Source organism: Lolium rigidum, chromosome 5, assembly GCF_022539505.1.
Source record: "Lolium rigidum isolate FL_2022 chromosome 5, APGP_CSIRO_Lrig_0.1, whole genome shotgun sequence".
Lineage (NCBI taxonomy): Eukaryota > Viridiplantae > Streptophyta > Magnoliopsida > Poales > Poaceae > Lolium > Lolium rigidum.
The window spans coordinates 81,348,580-81,366,798 of NC_061512.1; the positions used below are offsets into that span (position 1 = coordinate 81,348,580).

At 43.5% G+C, this 18,219-nt stretch overlaps 1 protein-coding gene across 1 annotated transcript; it reads right to left on the reverse strand.

Moving 5' to 3' along the window:
- Positions 1–15,657: 15,657 nt before the first annotated feature.
- LOC124655528 (putative pumilio homolog 7, chloroplastic) lies at positions 15,658–17,987 on the reverse strand. Its single transcript, XM_047194404.1, has 5 exons — positions 17,147–17,987; positions 16,884–17,046; positions 16,475–16,638; positions 16,083–16,341; positions 15,658–15,982 (listed from the first exon to the last, which is right to left on the reverse strand). The coding sequence occupies exons 1-5, from the start codon at positions 17,914–17,916 to the stop codon at positions 15,875–15,877; spliced, it is 1,464 nt and encodes a 487-aa protein (XP_047050360.1). The 5' UTR covers positions 17,917–17,987; the 3' UTR covers positions 15,658–15,874.
- Positions 17,988–18,219: the final 232 nt, after the last annotated feature.

Genomic DNA, 18,219 nt, shown 5'->3' on the forward strand with positions numbered 1-18,219 from the left:
CGCAGATTAGAGGGATCAACGTATGGATTTCCCAAATCGTCGAAAGCCTCAGATGTTTCCTCCTGGTCGCGGCTTGGCTCTCCGATAGCGTAGATCTGGTGGTATTTTGTATTCCGATCTGTGCTATATTTGGTGACACCATCATAGAGATTGGTGAAGACCTTGCCCACTGTAGTGGATTTGTCGATGAAGTTAAAGCTGTCGACACTGCTCGAGTCATCGCTTATATAGGAGTCCGCGGATGACTCGAAGGACATGTCGCTGAAGATCTTGGCGAGCTTTTCGCTTGCCCTGGTGCTGATGAAGCGTGGCGATGAAGTCTCCTTCTCGCCTGACTCGACTGATGATGTCGAGTTTGAAAAATCGGAATCGACCGCCGATAATCCCGACGAGATCGGAATTTCGAGACGATACGCTCCCTCTTTCTCGACGCGAAAGTGGAATCTTCCGAATGTCATCTCCATAGGCTCCTCCAAATACGCATATGCATCCAAACGGGAGGGCGGGTGAGGAACAAAATCGACAGGACCAGTTGCGATCTGTTTACCTCGATCCATTGCGTTGCTTGCAGTTGATGAAGTCGACGATCTTGAACGTGCCATCGAGATCAGATCCTTGACGCCTCTAATTCCCACAGACGGCGCCAATTGACAAGGGATTAACTTATCAATGCCTACGTATTGTAGACTAGGGTTTAGTTGGAAGTAGAGGGCAAGTAGATCTCGAAGGTTTCAGCCGAAAAGTACTCGACGATTATGAAAACTAGGGTTGCGTGAGACAATGAATCGATCCTTTCTGTCCCTCGACTCCCCCTTATATAGGAGGTGGAGTCGAGGGATTCATATTGCACAAGTTACAGAGTCCGGGAAGGTTTCTAACTCCTCCCGCAAGATTACAAATAACGCTTCCTATTACAACTCTAGCTTTCCTTAATAGTATATTGGGCTTCCGAGTCTTCTTATTCTTCGGGTAGTGGGCCTTCAGTAAACCCTGGGTACTATCTTCGGCAGGCCCATTGGGGATGCCTATGTCACCAAGGTCCATGGCGCCGCTTCATGGATGTCCACCATCCATAGCAACTATTAGAACTACTAACTCATAGTAATGAAATAAAGCTATTATATGGTGATTGACACGCAGGTCATGGAACAATAACGACAACCATTAGGCTCCTGTCGGTTGCCACATTACAGTAAGGATCATCTCTTACATCAAATATAAACATAATCACATAATGACCATATCGCCCCTGCAAAAAACAAGTTAGATGCCTCTAATGTTCTTTGCATGTTTTACGTGGCTTGGGGCTTTCGAATAAGATCCGATCTTACCTACGAACAAGAACCACAACGCTGATACAAGTGTTGTCAAGTGCAGATTGTAAATTGGATCTTAACTATGGTGGGAGAAACTGACACCCGCTGAGCCACTTATGCAATACAAGTTACATGTCAAGCGTGGAGCATGTCTCATGAACGCGGTCATGTAAGGTTAGCCCGGGCCGCTTCATCCCCCCATCCCGCAAGATGCAAAGTACATGAAAAGCAAGCGACAACAAAAACATCAACACCCACAAAACCATTATGTTCTACTTGTGCAACAGATCTACGCATAGACACGGCTATGATACCATTGTAGGGTTCGAAGCATGGAAAACAAAAAAAATCTATTGCAAAGACGAATAAATCCAAGATCAAATCTATGGAAAAGCCAAGATCTAATATGTGAGATCGGAGCAACGAGATCGATGAGACACTAACCCTCATAGATCCAAAGCCTTAACGAGATCAGATCTCGTGGTTGATGTAGACGATCCTTCCAGTGCTGCAAACTGGCAGAACTTCCGTACTCGGTCACGCGTACGGTGTCAATGAAGTCCTTCCTCTCCCCGTTGAAGCGGGGTAGCGGAGGTGGTAGATCCCCTCGGAATCCCACCAGCGCGACAGCGTGGTGGTGGTGGTGGAGAATCCCTGCAGGAATTCGCCTAAGCCGGAGCAGGGAGAAACAGGAGGGACGAGAGGTGGCACCTAGGATTTCAGGTGGGAGCCTTGGCAGGCCACTCGTCCCCTCTTTATATAGTGGGGATGGTCGGCTAGGGTGCCCCCCAAGCCCAAACCCATCTAGGGTCGGCGCAAGGGGGCTTTCCTTCCCCCCAAGCCTACCAAAATTAGGGTTTCCCCTAAACCCTAGGGGGTATGGCCGGCTTGGGCCTTGAGGGCTGGTGCGCCTGGCCCATTAGGGCAAGGCAACATCCCCTCGGCCCAAGTAGCCCCTCCCGGGGTCGTGGGCCCATGGTGGACCCTTCGGAACCTTCTAGAAGCTCCCCGGTCTTCCACTGGAAAATTCCCGAACTTTTTCGACCCCAGAAAATAACTTTCCTTATATGAATTTTATTCTCGGGACCATTCCGGACCTCCTCGTGGTGTCCTGGATCCCATCCGAGACTCCGAACAACATTCGGTCTCCAACTCATATTCCATATGTACTATACAACATCGAACCTTAAGCGTGTCACCCTACAGTTCGTGAACTATGCAGACATGATCGAGACCCCTCTCCGATCAATAACCAATAGTGGGACCTGGAGATCCATAATGGCTCCCACATATTAAACGATGACTTTGTGATCGAATGAACCATTAACATATGATAAAGATTCCCTTTGTCGTGTGATACTTTACTTATCCGAGGTTCGATCATCGGTATCTCTATACCTAGTTCAACCTCGTTACCGACAAGTACTCTTTACTCGTACTGTGGTATGTCATCCCTTGTAACCATGTCACATGCTTGCAAGCTAATTAGATGACATTCCACCGAGAGGGCCGAGAGCATATCTATCTGTCATCATGATGGACAAATCCCACTCTTGATACATATGCCTCAACTCATACTTTCTGAATACTTAATCTCATCTTTATAACCACCCACTTACGCAGTGGCGTTTGATGTAATCAAAGTACCCATTCGGTAAAAGTGATTTACATGATCTCATGGTCGAAGGATTAGGTTACTATATATCGAAAGCTTATAGCAAGTTTAACTTAATGACTTGATCTTATGCTATGCTTACTATGGGTGTGTCCATCACATCATTCACCTAATGATATGATCTTGTTATTAATAACATCCAATGTTCATGATCGGGAAACTATGATCATCTATTAATCAACAAGCTAGTTAAACGAGAGGCTTACTAGGGACTCTGGTTGTTTACACAACACACATGTATCAATGTTTCCACTTAATACAATTATAGCATGTGATGTAAACATTTATCATGAACACTAAGATATAACAATAACTACTTTATTATTGCCTCTCGGGCATATCTCCAACATTAACAACAAAAACAACAACGACAACAACAACAACAAAAATAAAAACAACAAAAATACGTTATATGTGCCTCACCATAAGACTCCCCATCTCCTCTCCTCCAGTACCTCCCGCGCCAGCGACACCTCCAGGTTGACATCACAACAGTGGTAACCGGGGGTCATCGCGTCGTGGTAGCCGAGCAGTAGGAGGTGCAGAGCACGCTCGTCGGGGATGAGGGAGGGCACAACTAGATGGGAAGCAAATGGCGCTCGCCGGGAGGGGCAAGGGCCGCTCGCCGGGGGAGAAGCAAGGTTAGCATGTTTGCTGGGTGACGCGGCCGGTGGGGGGAGCAGGGCGGCGGTCGCCGGTGGAGGAGCATAGGCTCATCGAGGGAGGAGCAAGGAGGCTCGCTCGCCAGTGGAGAATCTAGGACAGCGCACGCCGGGCTGGAGCTGGGCAACGCGTTCGCTGGTGGAGGAGCAGGGGCTCGGCGGGGGTGGAGCTGGGGCGGCGCTATTGCCGGTGGAGGAGCATGGGCTCGTCGAGGGAGGAGTGGAGTGGCTCGCTCACCGGTGGTTGAGCTGGGGCGACGCTTTCACCGGTGGAGGAGGAGGGGCTCAACGGGGGTGGAGCTGGGGCGGCGCTATCAACGGTGGAGGAGCAGGGGCTCGTCGGCGGAGCAACAGCGTGCAGAACCTTGGATGGCATGCTCACCGGGGGAAGATCGCCATCGGTGGGAGCTGGAGAGAACGATGAAAAAAAGTCTGCGTGTGCAGCGTTAGGATAAGGATCGGCGGGGCCCAACCACATGCAGGTTGCGTGTCCACTCTCCATAGAGATTGCAACTACCAATTTTTGTGCGTTATCGGTGGGTTGATGGGAAGCGTTGTTCTTTTTCTAAGGCTTAGTTGGGATGTTTGTATTGGAGCTTGCCATTGTATTGGCTTGAATGTCACTAGGGCTCTGTTTGGATGTTTGTATTGAAAGGCTTGGCATTGCATTCGGTGGAATAACAATATCATGGTATATTCGCATTGAGACCAATGTCAATATTTTTGTTTGGATGTTTAGATATTCGTACCTAGAATTGAAATCCTAGTTGAATGTCAAATCCTGTTTGGATGGTCAAAGTGATGTATTGCATTTGTATGAGAATATGATCATGACACATGTTTGAAAATGATTTCTTGTGTAAATTTTGGATAAATTTGATTGATTATATGCATAAAAATTAATAAAAGGAAAAAAGACAATATATTATATAAAATTGTTACATCATCTTATAACTTCAAACAAACACATAGGAATTAACGATAGTTCAAAGGAGAAATAATAATATTCTTATACATGCAAGCAAATGGAGTGAAGAACGTCTTCTTCTTCCTGCGCGTGCCGCGGCAATTACAAAGAAAAATTAAGATACAGATATGGGGACAGGAGAGGGACTGAGGGAGGGCGCACGCTGGCGGCCCAGTACTAGTATGATTGTACTCGTGCGGTGTACCTAATCGTACTTGTGCTTAAACTGATAAGTACTTCTATTTTAGTGTATTTGGTGCAGCTTTTCCCTTTACTCGGTAATTGTACTCACTCGTGTGTGCGACTGTACATGTACTTGTTTGTGTGTGCCACTGTATTGTGTATCTGTACTTGCTCGTGTGTGTGACTGTACTTTTGTATCTGTACTCGCACGTATGCAGCTGTACTTTTACTTGCTTATATGTGCAATTATACTTATGTACTTATACGTGTTCGTGTGTACAGTTGTACTTCTGTATCTATAATCGCTCATTTGTGCATTTGTATTTCGGTATTTGTACTCGCTCGTGTGTAGTTATGCTTACGTAATTGTACTCGTGCTCTCTAAATAATTGTACTCGTGCTATATGTGTAGATGTATTTGGGTGTCTACTTTGTTGTATTTGTCATTCGTTGTACTCATGCTCTGTATATAACAATACTCGTGTGATGTATCTAACAGTACTCGTCGGGGCCCACACACTAGGCCGGCGCGGCCAGGGCCTGGGCCGCGCCGCCCTAGCGTCTGGCCGCCTCGTTGCCCCACTTCGTATCTTCCCCGGTGTTCTGGAAGCTTCGTGGAAAAATAAGATCCTGGGCGTTGATTTCGTCCAATTCCGAGAATATTTCCTTACTAGGATTTCTGAAACCAAAAACAGCGAGAAAACAAGCAATCGGCTCTTCGGCATCTCGTTAATAGGTTAGTGCCGGAAAATGCATAAATATGACATAAAGTATGCATAAAACATGTAGGTATCATCAATAAAGTGGCATGGAACATAAGAAATTATCGATACGTTGGAGACGTATCAGCATCCCCAAGCTTAGTTCCTGCTCGTCCCGAGTAGGTAAACGATAACAAAGATAATTTCTGAAGTGACATGTCATCATAATCTTGATCATACTATTGTAAGCACATGTAATGAATGCTGCGATCCGAAGCAATGGTAAATGACATGAGTAAACAAATGAATCATATAGCAAAGACTTTTCATGAATAGTACTTTCAAGACAAGCATCAATAAGTCTTGCATAAGAGTTAACTCATAAAGCAATAATTCAAAGTAAAGGCATTGAAGCAACACAAAGAAAGATTAAGTTTCAGCGGCTGCTTTCAACTTTCAACATGTAAGGTAAATACATCTTGGATGGGGTGGTCACTTTGCATGAAACAATCCATGAGATGCATCGTAAAATGTTGAATGGGTTCATACTCAAAATCGACTTTGAAAAAACCTATGATAAAGTTAAATGGTCTTTTCTTCAACAAACACTCCGCATTAAAGGATTTTTTGATGAGTGGCGCGCTTTAATTTATAACTCTGTTTTCGGTGGAAGTGTTGCCATAAAAGTCAATGATGACATTGGAAACTACTTCCAGGCGAAAAAAGGGTTGAGGCAAGGTGATCCCTCTCCCCAATGCTTTTTAACATTGTGGCGGATATGCTTACAATTATAATTGAGCACGCTAAGGTCGATGGCCAAATTGAAGGTGTGGTGCCTGATAACCCACAAGTATAGGGGATCGCAACAGTCTTCGAGGAAAGTAAAACCCAAATTTATTGATTCGACACAAGGGGAGGTAAAGAATACTTATAAGCCTTAACAACTGAGTTGTCAATTCAGCTGCACTCGGAAAAGCTCTAGTAACAGGGGTGATGTGAAAGCAGCAGTAATATGAGAGCAATAGTAACAAGTAACACGGTAAGCAGAATAGAGTAATACGTAGGCAATGGCACCGTAAAATAGTTGATACTACTTCTAATGACATATAGAACGAGTATATGATGATGAGAGATGGACCGGGGTTCCCAGCGATCTACACTAGTGGTAACTCTCCAATAACAAGTGACAAGTGTTGGGTGAATAAATTACAGTTGGGCAATTGATAGGATTGAAATAGCATTAAGACAGAACATCAAGATTATTAATCATGTAGGCATGTTTTCCGTATATAGTCGTACGTGCTCGCAATGAGAAACTTGCACAACATCTTTTGTCCTACCAGCCGGTGGCAGCCGGGCCTCAAGGGAATCTACTGGCTATTAAGGTACTCCTTTAAATAGAGCACCGGAGCAAAGCATTAACACTTGGTGAAAACATGTGATCCTCATATCACAACCTTCCCCTCCGGTTGTCCCAATTTCGTCACTTTGGGGCCTCGGGTTCCGGACAAGCAATATGTGCAAACAACTTGTAGATACAATCTAAGCAATAAGTATAGAGCTTAAATCTAAGATCATGCCACTCGGGCCCTAGTGACAAGCATTAAGCATAACAAGATTGCAGCAACAATAACTTCACAAACTTTATAGATAGACTAATCATAATGTATCATCCATCGGATCCCAACAAACACAACACCGATTACATCAGATGGATCTCAATCATGTAAGGCAGCTCATGAGATCATTGTATTGAAGTACATGGGAGAGAGAGTACCAACTAGCTATCGCTAGAACCCGTAGTCCATGGGGGAACTACTCACGGAGCATGATGGAGGCGGTGGCGTTGATGGAGATGGCTTCCGGGGGCACTTCCCCGTCCCGGCAGGGTGCCGGAACAGAGACTTCTGTCCCCCGAATTGGAGTTTCGCGATGGCGGCGGTGCCCCTGGAGTCTTTCTGGAGTTTCGTCAATTGGTATCGCGTTTTTAGGTCGAAAGGGCTTATATAGGCGAAGAGGCGGCGCAGGAGGGCGCCTGGGGCCTCCTCCCCATAGGCCGGCGCGGCCAGGGTGGAGCCCGCGCGGCCCTGGCGTGTGGTGGCCCCCTGGCCTGCCTCCGACTCTCCTTCGGTGTTCTGGGGTCTTCCGGGAAAAATAAGATACTGGGTCTTTATTTCGTCGAATTCCGAGAATATTGCCCGAACATCCTTTCTGGAACCAAAACCAGCAGAAAACAGGAACTGGCACTTCGGCATCTTGTTAATAGGTTAGTTCCGGAAAATGCATAAAAACATTATAAAGTGCGAGCAAAACATGTAGGTATTGTCATAAAACAAGCATGGAACATCAGAAATTATAGATACGTTGGAGACGTATCAGCATCCCCAAGCTTAGTTCCTACTCGTCCTCGAATAGGTAAACGATAAAAAGAATAATTTCTGTAGTGACATGCTACTTACATAACCTTGATCATACTATTGTAAGCATATGAGATGAATGCAGTGACTCAAGGCAATGATCTATAGTTGCTAATCAAATAGATAACATATAGCAAAACTTTTCATGAATAGTACTTTCAAGACAAGCATCAAAAGGCTTGCATAAGAGTTAACTCATAAAGCAATAAATTCAAAGTAAAGGCATCGAAACAACACAAAGGAAGATTTAAGTTTCAGCAGTTGCTTTCAGCTTTCAACATGCATATCTCATGGATAATTGTCAACACAAAGTAATATGATGAATGCAAATAAGTAAGTATGTAAGAATCAATGTACAGTTAACACAAGTGTTTGCTTCTAAGATGGAAGGAAGTAGGTAAACTGACTCAACATAAAGTAAAAGAAGGACCCTTCGCAGAGGGAAGCAGGGATTAAATCATGTGCTAGAGCTTTTCAAGTTTTGAAATCATATAGAGAGCATAAAAGTAAAGTTTTTAGAGGTGTTTGTTGTTGTCAACGAATGGTAGTGGGCACTCTAACCCCCTTGCCAAACAGACTTTCGAAGAGCGGCTCCCATGAACATTATCTCTCACATGTACTTTAGTTTAATTCATTTTTATTTTTGGGTGAGACTCCTTCCAACCTTGCTTTCACAAACCATGGCTAACCGAATCCTCGGGTGCCTGCCAACAATCTCATACCATGAAGGAGTGCCTTTTTATTTTAGTTTTATTTAGATGACACTCCTCCCCACCTTTGCTTTCTCAAGCCATGGCTAACCGAATCCTCGTGTGCCTTCCAACATTTCACATACCATGGAGGAGTGTCTATTTGCAAAATTAAGTTGCTTACCGACGAATCGAGCAAAACATGTGAAGAGAATTATTAATGAAAGTTGATTAATTGGGGCTGGGAACCCCGTTGCCGCCTCTTTTTGCAAAATTATTGGATAAGCTGGATGAAGCCACTAGTCCATTGGTGAAAGCTGCCCAAAAAGATTGAAAGATAAAACACCACATACTTCCTCATGAGCTATAAAACATTGACACAAATTGAGAAGCATTTTGAATTGTTTAAAGGTAGCACATGAAGTATTTACTTGGAATGGTAGGAAATACCACATAGTAGGTAGGTATTGTGGACATCAATGGCATAGGTTTTGGCTCAAGGTTTTGGATGCACGAGAAGCATTCCCTCTCAGTACAAGGCTTAGGCTAGCAAGGTTATTTGAAGCAAACACAAGTATGAACCGGTACAGCGTAACTTACATAAAACATATTGCAAGCATTATAATACTCTACACTGTCTTCCTTGTTGCTCAAACACTTTTACCAGAAAATATCTAAACCTTAGAGAGACCAATCATGCAAACCAATTTCAACAAGCTCTACGGTAATTCTCCACTAATAGGTTCAAACTACATGATGCATGAGATTAAACATGATCTACTTGAGAGCTCAAAACAATTGACAAGTATCAAATTATCCAAGATAATATGAGGCATTTTCTGTTTCCAACCAAATAACAATAAATCCAACAGCTTCCAACTTTTACCATTGAACGAAGAACACAAGTGTTCATATGAAAAAGCGGAGCGTGTCTCTCTCCCAAACAAGGATTGCTAGGATCCGATCTTATTCAAACAAAAACAAAAATAAAAGCACACAGACGCTCCAAGTAAAGCACATAAGATGTGACCGAATAAAAATATAGTGTCAATAGAAGAAACCTGATAAATTGTTGATGAAGAAGGGGATGCCTTGGGCATCCCCAAGCTTAGACGCTTGAGTCTTCTTGAAATATGCAGGGATGAACCACGGGGGCATCCCCAAGCTTAAACTTTTCACTCTTCTTGATCATATATCATCCTCCTCTCTTGACCCTTGAAAACTTCTTTCACACCAAACTTCTCATAAACTTCATTAGAGGGGTTAGTACTCAAAAAAAAATTAATTCACTTTTGTTCTGTAGTGACACATTGCAAGAACTCAATAAAACATTAGCTACAGCTCTCCACGTCTAGAAAGCCTTGCTTAAAGTCCACAAGAGACAATGCAAAAAAAAAAACAGAGACAGAATCTGCCAAAACAGAACAGCCAGTAAACACGAATTTTTAAGAGGTACTTCCGTTGCTCAAACCAGAAAACTCAAAACTAATGAAAGTTGCGTACATATCTGAGGAACACGCACGTAAATTGGCCGATTTTTCTGAGTTACCTACAGAGAATCTGACCCAAATTCGTGACAGATAGAAATCTGTTTCTGCGCAGAAATCCAAATCTAGTATCAACCTTCTATTAGAGACTTCACTTGGCACAACAATGCAATAAAAATAAAGGTAAGGAGAGGTTGCTACAGTAGTAACAACTTCCAAGACACAACAAAACAGTAGCAAAATAAACACATGGGTTATCTCCCACGAAGTGCTTTCTTTATAGCCATTAAGATGTGCTCAGCAATTTTGATGATGCACTCGCAAGAAATAAGAGTTGAAGCAAAAGAGAGCATCAAAAAGCAAATTCAAAACACATTTAAGGCTCACCCACTTCCTATGCATAGGAATCTTGTACACAAATAAATTCATGAAGAACAAAGTGACAAGCATTGGAAGATAAAACAAGAGTAACTTCAAAATTTTCAGCGTATAGAGAGGTGTTTTAGTACCATGCAAATTTCTACAACAATATTTTCCTCTCTCATAATAATTTTCACTAGCTTCATGAACAAACTCAACAATATAACTATCACATAAAGCATGTTTCTCATGATCCATAAACACATAGTTTTTATCAAGCTCAAAAATAGTGGGATTAAAACTTTCAAACTCACTTTTATCAATAATATAACATTATGATTGATCAATCTCAAGAGATATGGGACTCCTACATGAAGTCAAGAACTCTCCAATCCCATTTTCATTAGTAGTGCAATTAATATTATCAAGTAACATAGGACCATCATCTAGAGCTTTATCATAAACATTTGCCAAGCAAAACTCTTTAGTACCATGCATTTCGACATCAGGCACAAACAAAACATTATCATAAGATTTATCAAAGTAGCATGGATTATCATAAATAACAGTAGCATAACTATTCTCACAAGTTTTACTCATAGGTACTATTTCAAGAGAATCTACAGGAACATAACATTCAACCTTCTTTGGTAAGCATGGAGGACAATCAAATAGTGTAAGAGATAAAGAGTTACTCTCATTAGAAGGTTGGCATGGGTAGCTAATCCATTCTTCCTCCTTTTGTTCATCACTCTCCTCTTCTTTTTCATCCAATGAGCTTTCAGGTTCATCAATCTCCTCCTCTTTTTCATCCAATGAGCTTTCAGGTTCATCAATTTCTTCTTCCACAGGTTCCTGCAAATTGCGAGTGCATTCTTGTGCATCAATGAGTCTCTATTTATAATCAGTGATATAAGGATTATCACTGTAGCTTTCTATGCAAAAATTAAGGATAGAAGAGACATAATCTTTAAGGTCCTTACAAACAACACAAGTTTCATAATTTTTAACCATGAAGGATTCTATCTCAGAGGCTCCCATAAATAAGACAAATTGTTCTACCTCTTCGAACCCAAGATGAATATAGCTATTCCAATTATAGTTCTTAATTAAAGATTCTTCACTAAAGCAACATTGAAATTTCAGATGTTTAGCATCCTGTTTAGAGCAACAGTTTATATCATGGCGTTTAAGCAAAATTTTAGCAATTGTATTCAATTTTTCTATCACAGCACTCATCACTTCACCCGCTCTTGATTTTCTATAATTATTATATAATTCTATAAGCTCCAACATGGTCATGCGTTCTTCCATAACAACAGTTTTTAATTTTTAGGTTTTCCAAATTTTTATGGATTTTTGGGTATATGAGAAAAGTAAAACAAGACAAAAAGAAACTAAGCAAAAGTAAACTAAGCAAAATAATACTAGACAGAAATAAACTAAGCACAAATAAACTAGACAAAAGTAAACTAAGCAAAACAAAATAAAATAAAATAAAAACAGAGAGAGAGGTAGAGTGTACTCCCCAGGTGAACTTATGAGTAGAGCTATGCCTCCCCGGCAACGGCGCCAGAAAATAGTCTTGATAACCCACAAGTATAGGGGATCGCAACAGTCTTCGAGGGAAGTAAAACCCAAATTTATTGATCCGACACAAGGGGAGGTAAAGAATACTTATAAGCCTTAACAACTGAGTTGTCAATTCAGCTGCACCTGGAAAAGCTCCAGTAACAGGGGTGATGTGAAAGCAACAGTAATATGAGAGCAATAGTAACAGTAACATAGTAGCAGTAACAGTAACACAGAGGCAATGGCACCATAAAATAGTTGATACTACTTCCAATGACATATAGAACGAGTATATGATGATGAGAGATGGACCGGGTTCCCAGCGATCTACACTAGTGGTAACTCTCCAATAACAAGTGACAAGTGTTGGGTGAACAAATTACAGTTGGGCAATTGATAGGATTGAAATAGCATTAAGACAGAACATCAAGATTATTAATCATGTAGGCATGTTTTCCGTATATAGTCGTACGTGCTCGCAATGAGAAACTTGCACAACATCTTTTGTCCTACCAGCCGGTGGCAGCCGGGCCTCAAGGGAATCTACTGGCTATTAAGATACTCCTTTTAATAGAGCACCGGATCAAAGCATTAACACTTGGTGAAAACATGTGATCCTCATATCACAACCTTCCCCTCCGGTTGTCCCAATTTCTGTCACTTTGGGGCCTCGGGTTCCGGACAGCAATATGTGCAAACAACTTGTAGATACAATCTAAGCAATAAGTATAGAGCTTAAATCTAAGATCATGCCACTCGGGCCCTAGTGACAAGCATTAAGCATAACAAGATTGCAGCAAAAATAACTTCACAAACTTTATAGATAGACTAATCATAATGTATCATCCATCGGATCCCAACAAACACAACACCGATTACATCAGATGGATCTCAATCATGTAAGGCAGCTCATGAGATCATTGTATTGAAGTACATGGGAGAGAGAGTACCAACTAGCTATTGCTAGAACCCGTAGTCCATGGGGGAACTACTCACGGAGCATGATGGAGGCGGTGGCGTTGATGGAGATGGCTTCCGGGGCACTTCCCCGTCCCGACAGGGTGCCGGAACAGAGACTTCTGTCCCCCGAATTGGAGTTTCGCGATGGCGGCGGCGCCCCTGGAGTCTTTCTGGAGTTTCGTCAATTGGTATCGCGTTTTTAGGTCGAAAGGGTTATATAGGCAAAGAGGCGGCGCAGGAGGGCGCCTGGGGCCTCCTCCCCATAGGCCGGCGCGGCCAGGGTGGAGCCCGCGTGGCCCTGGCATGTGGTGGCCCCCTGGCCTGCCTCCGACTCTCCTTCGGTGTTCTGGGGTCTTCCGGGAAAAATAAGATACTGGGTCTTTGTTTCGTCGAATTTCGAGAATATTGCCCGAACATCCTTTCTGGAACCAAAAACAGCAGAAAACAGGAACTGGCACTTCGGCATCTTGTTAATAGGTTGGTTCCGGAAAATGCATAAAAACATTATAAAGTGCGAGCAAAACATGTAGGTATTGTCATAAAACAAGAATGGAACATCAGAAATTATAGATACGTTGGAGACGTATCAGTGCCCCACTTATTTGATGGGGGCTTGTCTATTCTTCAATATTCCGATGATACAATTCTATTTATGGGTCATGATTTGGCGAAGGCACGGAATCTGAAGTTAATTCTTTCATCATTCGAGCAGGTCTTAAGATTAATTTTCATAAAAGTGAATTGTTTTATTTTGGTGATGCCATATATGATGCCAACCTTTATGCCGAGTTATTCGGATATGGGATTGGTTCTTTTCCAATTAGCTATCTTGGTATTCTGATTCATCATCGGATACTAACTTTGGCTGAATGGAAAATAGTCGAAGAGCGACTTCAAAAACGTCTTAGTAGTTGAAAAGGAAAGCTATTATCTCTTGGGGAGATTAGTTCTCATAAATTCAGGACTCACAAATATGGTAGTGTATACGATTTCTTTCTTCCAGTTACCCAAAGGAGTCTTGCATAGATTGGATTACTTCCGATCAAGATTCTTTTGGCAAGGAGATAGTGAGAAGAAAAAATATCGGTCGACAACTTGGAGTGTTGTATGCCATCCAAAAGATCAAGGTGGACTTGGTGTTCATGATCTTGAAGTTAAAAACATGGCCTTGCTAGGGAAATGGTTGGTCAGGTTATTAACGGAGGATGGTGTATGGCAACAACTTCTTCAAAAAAAAGTACGTAGGCTCAAAAGCGATATCCCAGGTTATTTGGAAACCGGGTGACTCAAATTTCTGGGTTGGCATTATAGCAACAAAAAAATACTTTTTCCAATTTGGTTCCTTCTCCATTAGGAATGGGGTGGAGATACGGTTCTGGCTAGATCGATGGTTGGGAACAAGCACTCTTCGTGAATAGTATCCAGCCTTGTACACTATTGTTCGCTACAAGGGGAAAACCTTGCAGAAGGTGACGGGATCTTCTCCTCCCTTGGTAGCGTTCAGACGTGACCTTATTGGCCCCAGATTTGACTCTTTGGATGAACTGCTTCAGCGGTTTGATTCAATACAATTGACTCCGGGGGCCGATGAATTCCGGTGGAGTCTTACCAAGAATGGTGTATTCTCGGTATGATCCATGTACAGAGCTATTTGCATTCCTTCTCAATCGGTCGTAAATAACAAATCCATCTAGAAGATGAAGATACCTTAAAAAACAAAGGTCTTCGCATGGTATCTTCGTCGAGGTGTGATTCTTACTAAAGATAACCTTGCAAGACGCAACTAGCAGGGTTGTAAGGAATATGTGTTCTGTCACGGAGATGGGACAATAAAACACCTTTTCTTCAATTGTCGGGTTGTTAGGTCTATATGGCCAATCATTCAGATAGGTTCTACCCTACCCACCCCGTAGTATTGCTAATGTTTTTGGCAATTGGCTAAATAGGGTGGATTCTAGGTATAAGACGATTATCCGAGTGGGTGCGATTGCAGTTGTATGGTCGATGTGGCTGTGTAGAAATGACAAGGTTTTTAATGACAAAAATTGTTATATTATGCAGGTTATTTACCGGTGTACAACTATGATCCGTTCATGGTCGCCGCTTCAATGCTTCGAGGACCGAGACCTATTTATGAAGTGTCTACACGGTTGGAGAATACGGCCAAGAAGTTTATTTCCCAACATGGGTGGCTTCATAGCCGTAGTATAGAGACCAGTGTAGCCATGGACTAGTTGTCTTTTCTCCTTTTAAGCCAGGTTAGGTGTAATCCTTGATTCTTCGAGTAATAAAACACCCTTTATCGAAAAATACAATGATTAAAGGTACAGACTAAGTCAACACCTGATAGGTAATAACTCGTCTCTAGTTCCTCTATGAGCCATGCCAAGAAAATCTTTCAACATGAGAGTTCTGTAGAACGACGAGATGCAGATAGTGGTCAAAGAAAATTTGAAATGATCAACCATGTGTAATGAATTGACAATTGTTTTAAAAATTGGTTCAAATATGAACAAGAAATTGAAAATTTGCAGTCAACAAAACTTGGAATCGATTGGGGTGACATAGGGCCGCAAGAGATTAGGTCTAGAACAAATAATTAAAGATACGCCTTTGAAATCCCACATTTTTAGAGTAATCTTGTGTACATACATCGACACATATATGATGAGTTGTTCAATCAGAACTTATTCCATTCCAGATGGATTATGGCAACACAAGAGTGCACCAAATGAAGGTGCACTTAAAATTACATGATGACCAAATAATATTGATCTATACAAAATCTACATGGCGAGATCCCTTTTAACCCTTTTTGAGTCCGGAAAAAATAGCACAAGACAATAATGTTTATTGTTACATGGTGATTACGCGTCATCAGGTCATCACTTCTTCAGTAAAGCTCGAGAGTAGATCCTCTTGCAGTATGGGCTGGTTCTGAGTAGTTCCACATGAGGCCGCATGGCGTTCGTCAGAGCAGAGTGAAGAGCGCCCTGAAAAAATCATCACAGTTTACAAACAAAGACGAATCAGTTGTTGTCAAAATACTGTGGTCTATGGTTTGATGCCCTTTTGATTCAGATGTCATTTTACCTTGGAATTCTGAAGAGCTGCATAGACCACATAGTTGGCGTAAGGGTGCTGAAGCAACCGCTCGAAGTGCGGCGCAGCGAGGAGCTCTAGGATGATATTCGCCTTGTCAGCATCCTTGAAAACCTTGAGGCATTTCTCGACAACGTTGCTGCTGAACTTCTGCATGGAGAGCTGGACGTACTTGCCTTCAAACTGCTGTGCTAGACTTGCATTTGCAGCAGCAACCTTTAGTTCTATCACATACTGAACAACATAATTTCTGCGAAGATAGCACATAAGACACGTCAGTTTACAAGTACAGAAGCATACAGAAAATAACTAATATACAGAACGAAATTCGGTGAATGCATTCTCTAAATGTGTGCAAATTTATATCAAGACAGGATGTTTACCCATAGGCATCTTGGGCAAGTTCGAACCCATTCCGAGCAATTGCAGCAACCAGCCTGTCCTTGTGCTCGCTGGTCGAACGCGCAATACAACGTTGCAGGACGCAGCAACCATGGCACTGCATCCCGATATCGAGGCAATAAATCGCAGCAGCATCGAAGATCGGCTGAAAGTTAGTAGATTGTGAGTAAATTATGGCCAATCATCAGAAGACAAACATATCAGTTTTTTTTTTTTTTTTTGAGAACGACAAACATATCAGTTCAATACACAGTTTAATTGCTCCCTCAAAAAAAAAAATACACAGTTTAATCGCTAAAATTCAGTCCAGTGTTCAGACAAGGTAAAACGACTTTTCTGGACTGAAACATTCAGAACAATCAGATGCATTCACACATATATATTACGTACCTTGTTATCATCAGCCCCGAACGACTGCAGACACTTCTGCACGACATGGTTGCCATTAGGATCCTTGATGAGCTCCAAGAACCCGGGGCGCAGTGCGGCGACGACGAGCTGAATCTCCTCCTTTGTCCTGAGGCTCTCAATCAGCTTCTGCACTGCCCTAGTCCTGAAATCAAGACCAACATCACAGCACAGCAATTAGCAACAAATTTCCCGCAACAGAGCTGAATTACAAACCAAAGGGTGTAGCAGTTTAGCGGTCTTACCCATGTACATTGAGGGAGATCCTGACGAGCACCAAGGGTTCCTTGGTGAGCGTCAGCACGATGCCCATCCTCTGCTCTTCGTGGCAGACGGCGAGCAGCTTCTGCATGAGGTAGTTCCCGAACGGGTTCACCATGAGGTCCACGGCGTGGCGTGCGACGCCGTTGAAGATGAAGTCGACCTCGCGCTTGCCGTCGTCGAGGCGCTGCTGCAGGAACCGGCATCCGTGCTGGTCCTTGGCCACGTGGTACATGTACCCTCGCAGCCCGACGAGGCTCTCGTACTTGGACGGCTTCGCCGCCGCGCCGGCCTTCTTGGGGCTCGTCGCCTTCCTCGGCCTCGACGTCTTGCACGGCCGGGACCTCACCGCCGGCACCGCCTGAAAGTCCCAGTCTTCGGTCGCGGCGGCGTCGAAGCAGGTGCTGGAGAACGGGAACGGATCGAACAGGGACATCTCGCGGCGTCTGTCCGTGGAGAAGGGGCGCGACGCCACGAAGTTCTCGGCGTCCATGAAATGGAGGTTGCTCGTCGGGGACGAGCTGGCCTTCCTGGGGTAAAGAAAGCTCGAGAAATCGCCGTTCTCGTCTTCGTCCTCGTCGTCGTCGTCGACGAAGCCCATCTCGCCGAGCTCTTGGATGAGGTAGGAAAAGTCGAAGTCGGCATCGGCGCCGTCGGCCACCCCGGCGGCTGGCTCGCCGCAGCCGAGGAGGTCGCCGTGGTGGAGGAGCGGGATCTCGTCCAGGAGCATCTCCATCTCCCTGTCAAGCTTCATCTCGCACCGCTACGTACCTTGCGCGCCTTGGTGGATGAATTGTGATGGAATCTTGATGGGGAAGAAGATGAGGAACTGAGTGGGTGATTTGGGTTGGATTGGTTCGTGGAGAGGATTGGTTTGGCCGGGGTGAGGTGGTTTCTTGGAGATGGTTCGTTGGGGCATGCAGGAGTGGGAGGAGGAGAGACCAGAGGAGGAGGTTTTATACATGAACCATAGCGCGAAAGTAGTGACGACTGATGCCGGTGAGGAGTCTGGTGGTTCTTTTATTTTCCCTTTTTTCCCAACAAAGGTTCTTACCAA

Coding starts and splice junctions, on each gene's coding strand:
- LOC124655528 (XM_047194404.1), bottom strand. CDS start 17,916: ATGAAGCTTGACAGGGAGATGGAGATGCTCCTGGACGAGATCCCGCTC. Junction 16,342..16,474: donor CTTGCCCAAGATGCCTATGG/GTAAACATCCTG, acceptor CTATCTTCGCAG/AAATTATGTTGTTCAGTATG. Junction 15,983..16,082: donor CAGCTCTTCAGAATTCCAAG/GTAAAATGACAT, acceptor TGATTTTTTCAG/GGCGCTCTTCACTCTGCTCT.